The 17,742-nt window shown below is 37.6% G+C and overlaps 1 protein-coding gene across 3 annotated transcripts in view; it reads right to left on the bottom strand.

The window, feature by feature from the left end:
- LOC134806788 (uncharacterized) overlaps window positions 1-17,742 on the bottom strand; it is a 53,602-nt gene that overhangs the window by 17,704 nt on the left and 18,156 nt on the right. For all 3 annotated transcript variants that reach the window (XR_010146556.1, XM_063780141.1, XM_063780140.1), the window contains exons 2-7: window positions 13,284-13,500; window positions 3,455-3,563; window positions 2,680-2,704; window positions 2,067-2,222; window positions 1,011-1,155; window positions 123-346 (exon numbers count right to left, since the gene is read on the bottom strand). Coding sequence is in view for 2 of the 3 variants with exons in the window: in XM_063780141.1 (XP_063636211.1) it covers window positions 123-346; window positions 1,011-1,155; window positions 2,067-2,222; window positions 2,680-2,704; window positions 3,455-3,563; window positions 13,284-13,493 (869 nt within the window). In the remaining variant the exon portion in view is untranslated. The remainder of the gene's footprint in view (window positions 1-122; window positions 347-1,010; window positions 1,156-2,066; window positions 2,223-2,679; window positions 2,705-3,454; window positions 3,564-13,283; window positions 13,501-17,742) is intronic.

Genomic DNA, 17,742 nt, shown 5'->3' with positions numbered 1-17,742 from the left:
TTTTTACTTGACCGTAGCGTGCCTCTTATTCAAAGCATGTGGCGAGAACAGCGCGATTTAAGCGCTGTGGCGTTGGCTACGGCTATGTATGTTGTATAGGTATATTTGTATTGTACGCTGACCTGTCAGCGCGATCGGCAGCCTCCTCCGCCACACTGGCGAGCCGCCGTCTCAACGCCGCCGGTGGCGCCAGGGGGACGTGAGCGACCGGCGCGGGACTCCGCTCCCCTGCGGCCGATGACGCTGAGCTGTTGTAGCCAGAACTCTCCGGGGACACCAGCTCGGTGCCGGCTCCTTCGCGGATAAGCAGCTCCAGCCGGCCCGATGCTTTCATGGCTGATATAGCCTGGAAAATGTGAGATGGATTTTAAACATGGATGTATTTTAGGTTATTCAATGGTTGTGTGGAAGATATCGCTCTTTAGCGATAAGACCTCTCTCTCTCTCTCTCTCTATCTCTACTTTTAAGTATGTGATTTGAATAACTCCTCAAGTCCTCATTCATCAAAATCCATTTGTAATTACGATACAATCACACAAACATACATACATACATGTGTAGCTAAAATTTTAACTCCAGCATACAACCCTACCCGTAGATGAATAAATAAATGTTTCAACCCAGAAATCATACTCTAACTAACGCATTAGCCGGTTTCAAGTATATATATACTAACCGGAATTCATACTACATGTAATAACATGATGCTACTACTCATTTATTTCCTATAATATTTATTTATTTACTTGTGTGGAGTGACGAGAAAGGATCGGATTAAGAATGAGTACCTATTTATATAAGAGGAAGTTTGAAAGTAGCACCAGTAACGGATGGATGGATTGTGTGAAAGAGGATATAAGAAAGAGTGAGCTGAGGTGACGAAAGACAGATGAGAATGGAAGAGAAAAACATGTTGTGCCGACCCCACATAACGTGGGATAAAGACAAGGACAAGAAAGGAGGAGATTTATTTATTTACTAATATATATGTATTATAATTGCAACTTACATCATTAAAAGAAACGTTGGCAAAATCCTGTCCATTGCACGCCAGTATCTGGTCCCCCGGCCTCAAGCCCGCCTCTCGCGCGATCCCATTCTCGCGCACAAACTGAACGAAGATGCCAGGCTTCCACTCGGGCCCCTTGCAGATCCTGCACATAATAAACTATGGTAAACACAGAATAAGTAATAGTACTACCGTACAAAAAAGACACTTCCTACAAAACCGAAGTTTGACAGCGGTTCAGGGTCGAATCATGATACCCCTTTCTTACTTATGGCACTATCCCTTTCGACTAGTTAGGGTTGTCATAATTCAAGTAATTATCTTATCTGTGGTCGTGCATGCAAAGGGACGTCAAGTTGTGTCAACCCTAATAATTGCTCGGAGCAATGCTGAGCCGAACGGAGCAGAGTTTGCCCGAAGTCAGGAGTGTCTCCCCGCTGGTTGCAATCAATTACGATAAAAAGATTAAAATACTAAAATAAGATAGAAGAACATGTGGTATACAAACATTAGAGTAGGTCATTTGAACTAACCTAGGTAGCCTTACGTATCACTAGATAGAAATAATCAATTTTTCAGCGATTTCTACCTATTTTAAATTATGTATTGTAAATTTACAAAGTATTTACTCATAAACTGTATGCAACATTTATCAGGCGAGTAAATTATGCAGGGGCACGCCCGGCGCATTTTCTTCGTACTTGCCTGTATGCTTTTTCGAAGTTTGTAGGATAAGGGTGCTTAAGTAATTGTTTTATATATGGCATGAATGACCCCGCCGCTGATAGTTGATAACTATGTTGTATGTATGTACCGAACGTTGTAGGTAAAATGAATAAGCAATTGTATGTATGTATGGGGCCTTGGACTTGGATGGAACCTTTGACTGTATTTGTAAGGTAGTGTCAATGAGGTATTAAATATCGCTACGGATAAAATGCTTTTCGTAGCATCTGTCATCTGGATAAGTTTTTTATTTCGTTTGGCGTTAATCGTGTACGATTGTCAACATGGCTAGGCCCCCTGGACAGATAAAATACGTAGCTTGTGTCTCACCCGCAACCCAGTTTGGCCCTCGGCGGAACCAGGATAGACAGTCGCAGGTCGGCCATACGCTCCGTGTCGTGGCACAGCGTCGGCGACGACGACACGTCGGAGCCCAGCGACGCGCGGTCTGACACGTACTGCCACGACAGCGACTCATGGGCTTTGCTGGGACACATCAAAACCATGTTAACCATAACATAAATAAATAAATTAAGTATAAATATTATCTTACACAGATCGACCTAGCCCCAAACTATAAGCAAAGCTTGTACTATGAGTGCTAGGCGACGATACCTATACATACTTATATAGATAAATACATACTTAAACATAGAAAACACCCATGACTCAGGAACAAATCAACTCAGGAAAAAAAAAACAGGAAAAAACTGTGTTCATCACACAAATAAATGCCCTTACCGGGATTCGAACCCGGGACCATTTGGTTTAACAGTCAGGTCACTACCCACTAGGCCAGACCGGTCGCCAAAACAAGTTCTAGATATATTTTATAATTATTCAAATTAGTTGCAAATATGTACAATGTCGCTTAGACTTTCACAATCGAGTGAGAAATATGTAATAATAATATGTGCACTTGATAAAGTAATTAAACACTTACTCTTTTATTGGTACCATTCCCACATCTGTAAAAAACAAAAAGGCCACAATATTTATCAAGACCACTTGACCAGATAAAACAAGCAAGGGGTGTAGTGTTTGCAAAGATAATGACTGTACAAAAGTAGGGTATCTGATAAAAATGGTTGGAATGTGGTCTACGTCTAGACTTAAAACAAAACTGGAAATTTGCGTAATCCACAGCGGTTTGGGCGCTGAATTCACCCACGCGCTTTCACGATTAAATTTACAAACAAAAATCGGTGCCAGAATCACACCCGCCTCCGAGATGGCGTAACGGCTGAGAAATGTGATTAATTAGCATATTGGTATTTGTACCTTCATTGTTACTAAAAAATAATAGAGTTGGGTGTCAGTTGCGTAACGATTAATGCCGTTTAGCGAGATACATTTATCATTATCGCCGAACAAAGATATGGAGCCTGCAAAAAGCCGTGTGTCGTTCGAGCGTAAACTGATTAAGTATTGATGAGTTACAAAGTGAATGTTATTCATTCCGTTATCGCATGTGGAACGTATCCATTGAGATACATTCTGATTGATTTCAGAATTACATAAGTATACTTTTCATATTATTTCTTATACCACGGTGGCAAAGCCAAACAAACGCCACTTAAGTCAGTAAAAGTAGAATACGGGCGTAGCAAACAGTTCATAAATCATAACCCTATAAATTTTTAAAGAATCCACATAATCATTGATTGCGTCACAGTAATCCGCGGTAGGTCCGAAGGGAAAGTAGTGAAGGGACTCACGTCTGACTTTGATCTTGAGGCGTGACTGTGACGCGAGGTAGTGGACCAGCTCGCCGTGCACGGCATCGTCCACCCGGTAGCCGTTCACGCTCACCAGTTGGTCGCCCACCTGTGGACACAAAATACAACAAAATAGAACAAGTTCAAACCTGACGATTGCGATTATTACGTTATACTTAAATGTTATAATGATGGTTTGTGCGGCGTTTAGTGTACGCAGTGAAGTGTAGGCCACGTTGAAGTGGAATCTAGTTCTAGGTACAAACAGCAACACTCTTAACTGTCCATCGGTGGACCTTATGCATTTTGTAATAAGGTTTACCAGTGGACAATTAACAGTGTGGGCGATGGTACTAGGAGAGAAAACTAGTTTATTTATAGGTATCTTTTGAAATAGTACCTAATTAATAATTGATTTCTGGAGCTCATACTTAACACATTCACTGCCCCCAACGCACATGTGCGTTCACCGTCATACAAGATTGTTCCTGGGCCATGCCCCCTGGCAGTGAATGCGTTATAGGATCAAATAATTGAATTACTACTTGGCCATTATTTTGGACTTTAGAAGTGTGATGATGATGATGATGATGATGGTTGATGGCTACGGAACACTAAAAATTTAAATGTACAGAATCCTTGGGAGCGCGAGTCTGATTTTCACGAACGCTAAAACTTCAAATCATAGATGTATCGAATTGTATATAATTAATCAGCTCGATTAACTATCAAATCCGCATTCCTGCGGTACTAATAAATAACTCAAGCCAGTCGGAAACGCGAATGCTCAAAGGCCCCCTGTTGTACCAGAATAATAATATATATAATGTATTTCTCAGATGTCGAAATAACAATGGAGCATAAAGTTATTAGTTGGGCCATAGTTGCAACACGGAGGCAGTTCGCACTTCGCTTGCTACAAGCCAACCTAACGCAAATCAATCCTGTCGAAATGTGGAAATGTCTTTTTTTTTATATTTTACGATTTTATTAGTATAGGTAGATGGTAGGCTAGCATTAGTGAATACTGGATAAATAAGTACAACAAAACTTAAACAAGTGACTATTACAACGTCCTAACCTAATTATCTATTCCTACTATATTATAATTCTTGACTACTTTGAAATAAACTCGTATCTTGTTACTTAAGTCTATCAAAAGAAAAAATGTGGTACCTAACTATGTATGGGATTACCTACAATTGTACATATACAGAGTTACCTACTGCGTTTTAACTTTGAGTAGCACTATAGTTCGTTTTTTTAGCATTAGAAAGAACTTGAAAGAAGGTAAGCGATTTTGACATGTCTTTTAATTGAAAAACGCTTTTTAAAAATTGAAAACGATTACTTATGAAAGCAGAAGAATATAAATGATCGTATTAGATTCATAATTGTTACATATTTGCCGTAACTTATTTTTAAAATGTGTTTTTCAATTAAAAGACACATCAAGATTGTTTACCTTATTTCTAATGCTAAAAAAAACGAACTACTTATAGCAGTGCGAGATACGAGATTTTTTTCAAAGTAGTGACGTAATGTTACTATTGTAACTCTGTACGCCTGTTACCTCTTAAACTCGGTAGGTACAGAGATATTTTGATTTTCACGGAAAGATTACGATAGGTTCTACGCAGACGTAGTGGCATCGCGACAGATGTTAGCACAAAATAAATTCAATGTTACCAACTTATAATATATCTGTTATAAAACGGATGAAATGGCCTTTCAATACTCTTTACAACCTCACTATATTCTCACGCGTAGTTTTTGCACGTCACGGCTTTGAAAAACATGCATAGCGTGGCCTACTTTCCTCGAGCGTCAGTGATCGACAACTCGCAGTTTTCTCAAAGGGATTATAGTAAGGTACCGGTCATTAATTTCTTTCCATAGACCGGTTGGTTTCACTCCACTACCTATTTCTAGCGGCTTGCGAAATTGTTGCCGTTGAAGGTTGATATTTACCTTCAAATCGATCTGTTATCGCTTCAAAAAATTTTTTTTTGTTGTGGTATTTATTAATGGGATTATTTTATAGTCTTTTTCAAACGGGAAGAGTAGAATGACACATGTCAAAATGTGATTACGAGTATAGGGTTGTAACAATGCAAATTAGAAACGATTCTTTACGATTCTCGATTAAATCTACAAAGGCCATATCATAATCATACATCACCAATAGGTGATTTATGATTTATATTTTTAAGTTAACATACCTTCACAATTGGACGCGACTGTAACGATTTGACACGAGTGGAATCGATTCGGTCGATAAGTAGAGTCAAACTATATTGCAAATATTGCAATTGAGTTCAGTTTTACCAGGTACTTAATGAAACTCAGCGATATTACAATTAATATTTTTATTTTCTATAACATAATATTACATATTTTGGTGATTTGTGTCTATTATCATGAGATATTCTAAGCTACGAAGATTTATATTTTTGGCCTATTCTAATTCAACTAAATTTTGTTAAAAAAGGATTGGTCTGAAACGTCAATGGCATGGAATTAAAAATAATCAAATGTCTGTAAAACTGCTATTAGTGTTTTTCAAACGGGCCCTTCCCGTTTGAAAAACACTAATAGCAGTTATTGAAAGTGACGTCACTGTGCACGCATGTTGCACACGCTTCTCGGTTCGCGCTTGCGCTGTGACGAACAGCACTTTCTTCACGTTCGTCTCGGCCGCGGTAAAAGAAGCCGGACAGGTCGCCTCGTGCCCCACATATCGGACAACTTTCGATCAGACTTTCGTTAAAATTCGCCTTTTTTGCGAGACACCCGAGGACCACCAGACTCGTCGTCGCCGGGCCCTCGAAATTTACTTTCATTATAACACTTTGCGTGGTAATTATACCATCTTTATAGAAGCTGGAATTTAATGAATGAGTTAATGTACCGAAATGACCGTGTCCGAAAGGTCGATTTTAACGGATAAATAATGGGCGTGAAGTATCTTGTTATTAATTTTGTTTTGATCTTTTGCTGAAGGACTGATCATGACATGTGTAAGTTTCATCTATGGCTGACAGCTGTGTATACTCGTGTAACAGTTTTATTGTTCCATGCAGGTAACAAACACCTGCCGATGCGAGTGACTCACGCTGCGATAATAAGGTTTTGTTAAAAGCGTAGTTTATTGCATTCGTTCTCTTCGTCAATTGCTGAAACTAGGTGACTCACTCTGACGTTCACGAGTACACAGTATACCTACTGTAATAATTGGAGTATTTACTGAAAGACCGACTTTAATACTTAATACATTATAAATTGAAATTAAGACTATATAGTTTTTTTGGGTACCTAATACAGTCATTATCTTCTGTGTGTATCATCCATAACGTGTAATTTACATTTCTAGGGACAATTTAATTTTAACTTAGCCGAAATTGTCTCTGCTAAATATTATTAGATAACACGCTTTCGAAAATGAATACTTTATTTCCGAACTCCTTTTATAGCTGAAGCGATTTGATTACTTACATCGGTGCTACAAGTACAAAATTCAATTAATAACTCTGATGTCCATAAACATACTACATAGTACAATCACATTAAGTAATGATTGCTTACGTAACCTTCTTCGCATCTGATTGAACAAAAGTTTTGGCTTGTTGACTAAACGAAGGACAGCATTTAACGCTTTTCTATTTTAGCGAATGTTACACAATAGTCGTGTTACTTAGATGAACTGAAAGACTCGCACGAGTCGCACGCAAACCTGCACTTGTAGAAAGTCACCGAGTAGTAAAGAGGAGTCTGCTGTTTGCCTTTGTAATCCTCTTACCCAGTAGTCCGAACTTAAAAGCAACCATACTGTTATCAGTATAAATTACATTATTGAATAGTCGTAAATGGTAGAAAAGTACTGTTTTTTTTTTCGTTAATAATTTATTAATTATTATAGTTATGTATAATTCAATTTAATGCTTATATTCCTATGTGTCATGTTTGGTGTATACTGTAAGTGACATTATAATAAATAAATAAAAATAAAATAAAAGTAAATAAAAAAGAGTGAGGAAAGTAAATAGTCTAACGGCGCGATTCGGGAAATGAATTAGAGATTAACTATTAGATACGATATAGTAAAGATAAAATATATCTTTACTATTTCATATCTAGTGAATCTCTTCTTCTCTTCTTCTTGAATTAGAGATTAACTATTAGATACGATATAGTAAAGATAAAATATATCTTTACTATTTCATATCTAGTGAATCTCTTCTTCTCTTCTTCTTGAATTAGAGATTAACTATTAGATACGATATAGTAAAGATAAAATATATCTTTACTATTTCATATCTAGTGAATCTCTTCTTCTCTTCTTCTTGAATTAGAGATTAACTATTAGATACGATATAGTAAAGATAAAATATATCTTTACTATTTCATATCTAGTGAATCTCTTCTTCTCTTCTTCTTGAATTAGAGATTAACTATTAGATACGATATAGTAAAGATAAAATATATCTTTACTATTTCATATCTAGTGAATCTCTTCTTCTCTTCTTCTTGAATTAGAGATTAACTAGATACGATATAGTAAAGATAAAATATATCTTTACTATTTCATATCTAGTGAATCTCTTCTTCTCTTCTTCTTGAATTAGAGATTAACTAGATACGATATAAGTAGTAAAGATAAAATATATCTTTACTATTTCATATCTAGTGAATCTCTTCTTCTCTTCTTCTTGAATTAGAGATTAACTAGATACGATATAGTAAAGATAAAATATATCTTTACTATTTCATATCTAGTGAATCTCTTCTTCTCTTCTTCTTGAATTAGAGATTAACTAGATACGATATAGTAAAGATAAAATATATCTTTACTATTTCATATCTAGTGAATCTCTAATTCATTTCCCGAATCGCGGCGCCAGCCGCCATAAGGTACCTTTTGCCGTGGAACGTCACATATATTTACTAAGTATAACGTATCTAGTTAATCTCTAATTCATTTCCCGAATCGAGCCGTAAGTTGTAATTGAAATGACACACGCACCGGATGTGTATGGGTCCGCTTCACAGGAACTTGGGCTACTTCTATTTCTAATTGTCATACTTATAGGTTCTTTAACATAGTATGTTTGCAGTTTAATACAGTAAAATTATACATTTTGCGTTTGCGTCAAATCCGGTAGTTCTGATTTTTTGCAGACTTGTTTATGATGTTGGCCCAATGAATAATCCAAGTTTGTGACCTCGAGCGTCGAACGCAACTTTGTCAAAAATCGAATAAACCGCAATTTTTTTTAGATTTGGGCGATTATAGCCCTAAAGTACTAGTTTTGGATAGTAACTTCCTTGGGCGTTTTTAAAGTAGACTAAATTTGCTACAATAAGACACTAGAATTGTCTCCGTACATCTAATATTTTCCGAGATATTTCAAAATGTATAATTTTTTCGAACTTGTATTCGTAGGCTAAGTAAGTGCAGTGAGTATACACTTTAGTCTCAGGCGATGCCGGTTGGCACAATTGTTTCTAAGGTCAATCAAAGCTGATTTGGCCCGGTAGCCACAAGATCGTACCGCCCCCCCCCAAAACAGGGTTGACAAAGTTGCGTTCGGCGCTCGAAGTCACAAACTTCATAAACAAGTCTGCAAAAAATCAGAACTACCGGATTTGACGCAAAAGAGCCAGGTTACAAAATTCGACAAAGTTACTGGATTAGCTAGCATAACTGCTATGATTGATTGATTAGCTCTCAGCGAGTGAGCGGTTTCCGACACTTAAATGAAGATTAGGGAAAGTAGGTACCTAGTTATTTATAAGTTTCCCTTCCTCTGTCTGTCTGTCTGTCTAGGCAGGCATTGAACCCAAGGTGAGTAATTTCTTCTTTGCAAACTACATACATACATATGTTAAAGCGTTTGATTTGAAGGCCAAGCCAAATTGTAAAACAGTGTTATTTAGTTAAGTCATCAGTACTCATTAAGCTAATTTACGGTTTCACTCACATATTTTTAGTCACTCGTACGACATGTTTGGTTTACGGCTCGGCCACGACATTACGCGAATGGCGACGGCGGCAGCGACAACCATAGGTGGGAACGAAAGGTCCGATCGCTGTGTCTCGCTCCAACGTTTGGCTATCGCTGCCGCCGTCGCAAGTCGCTCAATGTCGTGGTCGGCCGTTTGTATGTCTCACGATAGTTTAAATTCGATCATCAATACCCCGTTTGTTTATAATCATTAACGGTCCAGTTTGGATTCAACGTTAAATTAAGTAGTGATTAAGATGAAGTGTTAACGCTGGTTCGACGATACAGTTTGTCCGAACTGTACACATATATGTACTTATGTAGATATTTCCCAGGATTTTCGACAATTGTCTCAAAACACCCCATTGTTAAGTTGAAACAACGACGGATGTACACGTGAATTTTTCGTAACTTCTTTGTTAAGGAAGTAATCGTGTGAAATTCAATTCAGACTAAGAATTTTGTTCAAAAATTATCTAATTACGCATAGATGTGGCCATTAATTTAAACAATCACTCGTAAATCTTTTGGTTCAGAATTTCACTAAGAAAGTTTTAGTATTAATATACTTACTGGATGTTTAGTTCAAAATCCATACTTATATTATATATCTGTCGTATTATTATTATCTGTCTGTCCTTTTACGGCTAGACAATTGAAGTACTGAACCGATTTTGATGAAATTTTACTCGTGAAAAGGTTGTCATAGAAATTCACATTTTTTTTTAAATCTACCCTCTGAAGGAGAGGAGAAATTAAATTAATTACGTGCTAATCTCACACGAATGGAATCGCGTTCACAGCGAATTAAATAGATTACCTAAGTGAAAACTAGGTGGACCTACCCACACTATTTCAAAACATTTTATGTATTATGAGGTACCAAATAATAGGTACCTTTTAAAAGAAGAAAATTTAAATAAATAACAAACATTTAATTTTGGTTCACCAACAAGACAAGACAAAAACTTTGTAAGATACTTACGAGTATTAAATGTGTACGAAATGCTTTGGATAGGTATTAGGTACGAGTATAATGCACCCATTTTAATTGCTCTTGAGACTCTTGATGTATTACGTCATTAGTACAGTGTACCTACAATTGTACAACCTAAACATCATATTATAGTTTAAGTCGTTACTTACTACATAGAAAAATCATAATTACATAAGAGCTAGCTACTATTGACAGTATTGACCTTGTTACCATTAACATTCAATCATATTTTAACGTGAGGTTTCATTAAATAATAATCACTCAAGTACAAAAAACGCCCGTGACACAATGGGTTACCTAATAAATCACCAGTTCACCAATGACTCGCAACTTGGCACTTCACAATGACTCTAATGAAGTATTTGACCTAGATGATGACAACGCTGCTCAAGCAGGTAGGTACTCATTTCGTTGTAGATCGACTGCTTCCAAAGGAAACTGCGCTAGTTACGTGAGAGCGGAAAGAATGGAATGCGTCTTGCGACAAGCAACCTCGGATGTGGGTAATTTTGTATAGTGGTACAGTTTGTAGGGTAAACTGGGGAAGCCTACGACTCTGGAAAAAAATGAAACTTATTACCTATAGAATAATATAGGTATGTGCAAGTTGCAAAAGTTCTCGAAAAGTTGTATTGTAGAAAATCAACACTTTGAAAAGGAACGTTTCGTACTTTACACTGTACAAATATTTGAGATGACTACGTAATTTACCTATGAGGAAAATTTTGCAATTTTTGAAGCTTTCCATTGGCATGTTTTGAAAATTTGTTGCTCATTTAGGCGACGTCAGTTTCTGTTATAATTATGGGACAGATTAATGTTAACTACCTTTAGTTAAATACCTTTTTTCCTTTTATAATATTTGCGTGTGTTGAAGCATTAACGCCCAATGAATTTTAATAATTTATCGCATATGTGTGAAATTTCTTCTATTATAATAACGCCATAGGAAAAGATTCGATTGTTAAAGAAAAATCAATATCATTATTTTTATTTTTTATTTAAGCCATTTAATTCCTTAACAAAAAAAGTATACATATTTCATTATTAAATTAAATAGTAATACATTATTAAATTAAATATTATCAAACTAATGTCGTGCAAATTTAAATTGAATTCTGATCAATAATTTAGTTTTTATTATTAAGGACCTCTTGACGAGTAAAGGCCTCCTCCATTTTACTCCACATTTCCCTGTCTGGGGCTATTGTTACCCAGTCGTCGCTGGCAAACTTCTTTAGGTCTTCCGTCCATCTTCCCAGTGGGTGGCCTGACTTTCTTTTACCGGGAGGTCCCGCCCAAGTAGTGACTCTCTTAGTCCATCTTTCGTTGTTCATTCGTGCTACGTGGCCAGCCCACTTCCATTTTAGTTTCTTACAATGTGATAGAGCGTCGATGACTTTAGTCTTTTCCCTTATAGCCGTATGACGTTGTTTGTCTATAAGTTTTAGGTTCATGATACTCCGCTCCATGGCTCTTTGACAAGTTGTAATTTTTCTTTTCGTATATGCATTAAATATCCATGTTTGGCTTGCGTAGGAAAGACAAGGTAGGAGACATGAGTCCAGAATTTTCTTTTTTAGTCTTAAGGGTATGTTAGACTTTAGGACTTCCTTGTGGCTCCAGAATTTATTCCACGTCATTGTAATACGTCTTTCTAATTCGTCACGGTGTCTAGACTTTGGTAGAGACAGTTATATCATTATAAAGAAATATTATGGTTATCCCCACAGTAAGCTCAATAAGGCTTGTGTTGTGGCCCACAACTTGTGGGTTAGACGACGATATATATTATATAATAGATAAATACATACTTAAATACATAGAAAACATCCATAACTCAGGAAAAAATACCAGTGAAGAACACGCAAATAGATGCCCTTACCAAGATTCGAACCCGAGACCACCTGCTTTGTAGGCATGGTCACTACCACCACCTGGGCTAGGCAGTAGTTAATAAAAAAAAAAATTAAATAAAAGATTTCTTTAGAAGGACGGCTAAGGAATGGAATGCGCTCCCATCATCTGTATTCCCTGAGAAATATGACCTCGGTCTCTTTTAAGCTAGAGTGAATAGGCTATTACTGAACCGGTGAGCTCCATCTTAGGCTCTGTCTTCACTTTCCATCAGGTGTGACTAGAGCCAATCGCCGATCAGTTTATTATATATAAGTACCTATATATATAAAAACTGTTACTCTAACGAAATAACCCAAGTTTACCCAACGTTGCTGGGTAGTGTAGTGAAGTGAGACAAAGTGCTTCGCAAGGTGTTCGCAAACGTCTGTATCCGTGAAACTAGGCTCGTGGGAATCAGTTGAGACGACAAAAAGTGTCAACAGACTTAATCTCTCCCTTTAGCGATGTGAATGTACATAACAAACACAGAAATCAAACAATGACATAATGCTACATTGCCCAAAGTCAGTACAAAAACCATACCAAGAACTTTGTAAGACAATGTGACAAAAGTGACTGTCTATAATGGGAAAACGAAACTGAAGAATTTATTATAACAATTGAACATTTAATGAGTGTGTGGATGCAGTGCTTGACGCAATACAATATAGACAGCTGGCTATTTTAATGATGAAGCAGATCTTGGGATAATGGACCGTGGATTTGTGGATCCACCCCTGAGAGTATGGTAAGACATAAGACATAACAAAATCACCCTGAATCCTATGAGGCCTAGATATGAGAAACAATATCTACAACTCGCGTACAATCAAAGTATAAATGGTTTGGTTACACTTATTTGGGTACTAGAAGCTGTATATTGTTTTTTAGTGAATTGAAATCAATGGTATTGAGTTAAGGGAAATACCTTGAGTCCTTGCAGGTGAGCTTCGGAGTTGAATTCCACTTTGGAGACGAAGAAACCCGTGGCGTACTCCCGGCCCCCGCGCAGCGAGAAACCAAAGGCGGGCGCGGCACGGCGCGCACGCATCAGGCGCACCACGCGCATGCGCCGGTCCACGGCCACGCTCGCCCCGCGGGAGCCCGACGTCGTCGACGCCGTTGACGTCCCATACATGTTGAATCTGAAGAGATATCCAGGAATTGACGTGAGCAATAGTGAATTGCACGACAAGAGCGTAAACAACTATCTAATGACAACAACGGGCCCTTCAGGTCAGACTGGTTGAATGGATGTGCAAAGTTAGACACCATAAAATGTGCCTACTTTGCTCCCCACTGGGTAATTGTGCTCCACAAGTGCTCCAACAGTTTTTTAGAACTTCATTTAAGTGTTAAAACTTGATAGTAAATAGTAATGGCATACTTTACGTCAGCATATTATATTGGAGTAGGCACATTTTACAGTACATAGTTTGATGTTTATTATAAATGTTTAGCTCTAGTACAAGTAGTTACATTTACCCACCTTGAGAATCTTATAATCGACTTACCGATTGAAATCCCTCGACTTTGAAAATATTAATTTCCATTTGCCAGTTAGTATACCGGTGAAGTTTCCAGGGTAAAACGGAAACATAATGTTAGAAAAATATTCACAGTTTCATTGAAATTAATATATTTACACAAGCGTATTTATTTACTTGATATTACGTTTCATTGCAACAATACATCGTTGAAGTACACTTGATTTTGGTTCGACATTGAGATAAAATAAGAAAAGATCTAACGATAAAACTGAATCATTCATTACGTTGTATACTTATCCATAGCTATCTATTGATAACAAATTCAGCATTGGCTTATACTACTTTGCCCTGAGATGAGTGTTTAGGGGAGTATCGCAGTGGCTGGTGGATTGGATTATTATAAGTGGAAGATTTTCTATTAGCCTTTAGCCCTTCGAAAATATCTCTTTATAGCCCTTAACTTTTGGGTATGTCTACAGGAAAGACGTGAACATAGTTTTGCGTTGGCCTCGGTTGTTTTTCTGCCGAAGAGTTTCTTTGGCTTTGTTATAATATGCATAATATTATGTACACTATCGATGTCATATATGGTGCATGGGCAACTTAAAGCCGACCACTGACCAACAGTCCGCCCGACGATATCGGCCGGTCAGTTGTTCGGAACTGTCAAATGTTTGTTCTAACTGACAGGCCGATATCGTCCGGCGGTCAGTAGTCAGTGGTCGGCTTAAGAGGAAAGTTGACGTGAGCGCTCCTCCATACAAAGCTGGCCCTATACTGAAAATCATAATTAGATTCCAAAAAAAGTAAGACAATGTTGCCACTTTTTACTAGCGCATCTTGTATTTATGTAAAAATAAGTAAATAAAAGTACTTTTTTTAAATCGTAGGAGTAAAATTACCAATAAATAAATTATCTTAGCGTGTTTATTTATAAAAACGAATTTACTATTTTACAAACAAATTATTGCAGTGGCAACTTTTTTTGGAATCTAATTACGATTTTCAGTTTAGGTGCTACAAAAAATATGTGCGCTTTTTTTCGTTTCATATTAAATTAAAAAATAGAAAGAAGGTAAACCGAAGGTGCATAGTAGGGAATGCTCCCGGTACTGAGTTTGTATGGCGAGAACCGGGAATTCCCGGTTCCGGTATTGTATTTGTATAGAAAACCAGTACCGGGAGTACTCCCTAGTGCATAGGTATGGTTAATATAATTTACATTACGTTTCTATAAAGAAGCAGTGAAGTGGTCGTCCACTTTCCTATTAATGCTGCATCGGGAATAAAGAGGTATTTATCCGGATTAACCTAAAACAAGAAGCCGTGGAAATGGCTGACTGTGAAATTGCTCACGTGGTACGGCCATTAACTAAATACTAAGCAAGCACCGTACAGCTGTAAATCGATTGTGCTTTCCTGTCCGGACCAACAATAAATGCAAAATCTGCAGTGTTTTCACTAATACCTTTATACATTTTGATTCAGTGCCAATTACTTTACCTATCACAGAATAATGGTATCCCGGATTTATGGAAATTTAGGTGGCGTGCGCGGAAGCGAAGCTCGTAGAAAGTGTAGAAACCCTTTACACTTGAATGATGTGCTCTACATAAACCGAGCTATACCTACTATTTATTTAACAGTTATCCTCCTATCAACATACCTACCTATTTACCCTACCCTACACCCTAATTAGCAGAGCCCGGAATTCTCGTAGCATTTTTGAGCTGTCATATATATAGGGACTTATCGGTTATCGACTTCCGATTATACATAGGTATGTATATCGATAAATACAGAATACAATATGTAAAATATGATTACGAGTAGAAGTAAACAACATGCGGTCTTATCGCGAATGAGCGATCTCTTCGAGATAACCTTAATAGAAATTAAAATAATAATACTTTATTGTTTCTTATAAATACTTTGTGGACTGCTTATGCCTTTTATATTACTATTTTAATTAATATTTATAATTTCCTAAAAGTTTGTATCCAAAGGTTATCTCGAAGAGATCGCTCATTCGCGATAAGACTGCATGTTGTTTACTTCTACTCGTAATCATATTTTACATATTGTATTCTGTATTTATCGATATACATAATTATGTATAATCGGAAGTCGATAACCGAGAAGTCCCTATATATGACAGCTCAAAAATGCTACGAGAATTCCGGGCTCTTGCTAATTAGTGTAGGTATAATACGCTAAAATAATATGTCGTTGGTGTGGTAGTGAAATGAAAGCATGCAAAATGCAAAGATAAAAGAATGACAAGAACCCGCCTCGTGTGACGAGGCTTTAGTAAGAATCTAGCGAAGCAAATCTTGAAGAAGCTATTCGCTATTTTCCTTGACATTATACCTAAGTACTCCAATAGTACAAGCAGGCGGTGTGCAAAGCAAAGGTCGTTTTAAATGCTAAGGTACCTACAATATTTCTGTTCCAAGCTTGTTCCCGTAATGAATAAGCTTAAGTTGTTAAAAATAACTCGGGACGGAGCATTCAATTAAAGCTTAGTACCTAAGTAAATCTGACGGTAGATTTGTACGGAAAATAGCGAAATGAAATAATAATTTCGAAGTATTGCGACTTGCAGTAGTGTGCACAAAGCAACAAGAACAACGAATGTAGACTAGCAAATCCAGTGTAACTATGCTGTTTTGTTCGTCGTTTGTCAAAGGTGCAAGGATGTCAGGTCGGGCCGGGGAGGGGGCAGGGCTATAGTGCAGCCTCCTCGCCGGTGCAACGACCTCGGTGCACAGCCTCCCGGCAACTCGCCGCTACCAATGCATACCGTTCCGTACACCACGCTCATTGACACGTCGCTAAACAACGCCATTAGCTATTACCTCGCTCGCCTCCAACAACACGCGCAAGATTAAGCACAAACGACCGACTAAACCTTTCTACCCAATCTTCTGTTACATAAATACCGGTTAGCCTCAAAATATACCGCAATGCAATTAATTCGATAATTGAATGAACTGTAATTTTACCATATTACAAACTCGTATATATAAATATGCATAATTCGGAGTAGGTACGTACGGAGTGGAAGTGAAAGTAATAAACTTGTTGGTTAAAAGTAGCCTTCTAATACAAACTGTTACGCAACGCCAAATACAATACGTAAGTTTGAATTCCCTATTCCTGAAACGTGACACGAGAACGGTTGCTTCAAATCTGACTGAGGAATCTTAGAGGTAGATTAGTTCGCAGTTTGCATAACTAATGGAAAACGGCTGCATTGAACTAGATTTTAAAATAGATGAACGTCGCCATTGTTCTTTGTGTTTCTGGCGGCCTAGAGGTGTCACAGTTTCTGAGGTCATAGTTGCCGGAATCTATGAGATCAACTTGATATGATTGATGTGACTACGTATGTGCAAACAAAACTGAACACAAAAAAATATTATTTTTGATAGCGATAAAAACGTTGATAGTTCCACAACCGAATCAAATTAAATAGAAACTGTTAGCAATTGGGGCAGGTAGGTACTTATAGTGTGCGATATCGGGCGGGTGGCGTAGCTCCAGCGCGGCGCCGGCGCAGGTGGCGCGGGCGCTCGACCGTGAATCCCGCGGCCCCGACTAACAACTGTTCCCCTGTTTTTTTTCTCGGTCTAGTCGAGAGCAATGGCCTCACTCAAACAGCTTAAAATGCGAAAATCACTTTTTGACAATCGTTCTAATCTTGTTCATCGCGGCGATAGCAATAAAAAGACCTGCTCTGAGTTTCGAGGAAACATTCTAGTTTGCCGCAATGTAGATAATGCCCGGAGATAATGAACGAACGTACGCGAACGTGAAGCGTTTTGGCGTAGCTTGAAATACAGCAAGGATGCAATTAGACAAAATGCATTTAGGATATTACTTCATAACAATGTC

The sequence above is a fragment of the Cydia splendana genome, chromosome 3 (assembly GCF_910591565.1).
Source record: "Cydia splendana chromosome 3, ilCydSple1.2, whole genome shotgun sequence".
Classification (NCBI taxonomy): Eukaryota; Metazoa; Arthropoda; class Insecta; order Lepidoptera; family Tortricidae; genus Cydia; species Cydia splendana.
This window is presented reverse-complemented; position numbering and strand designations above follow the sequence as displayed.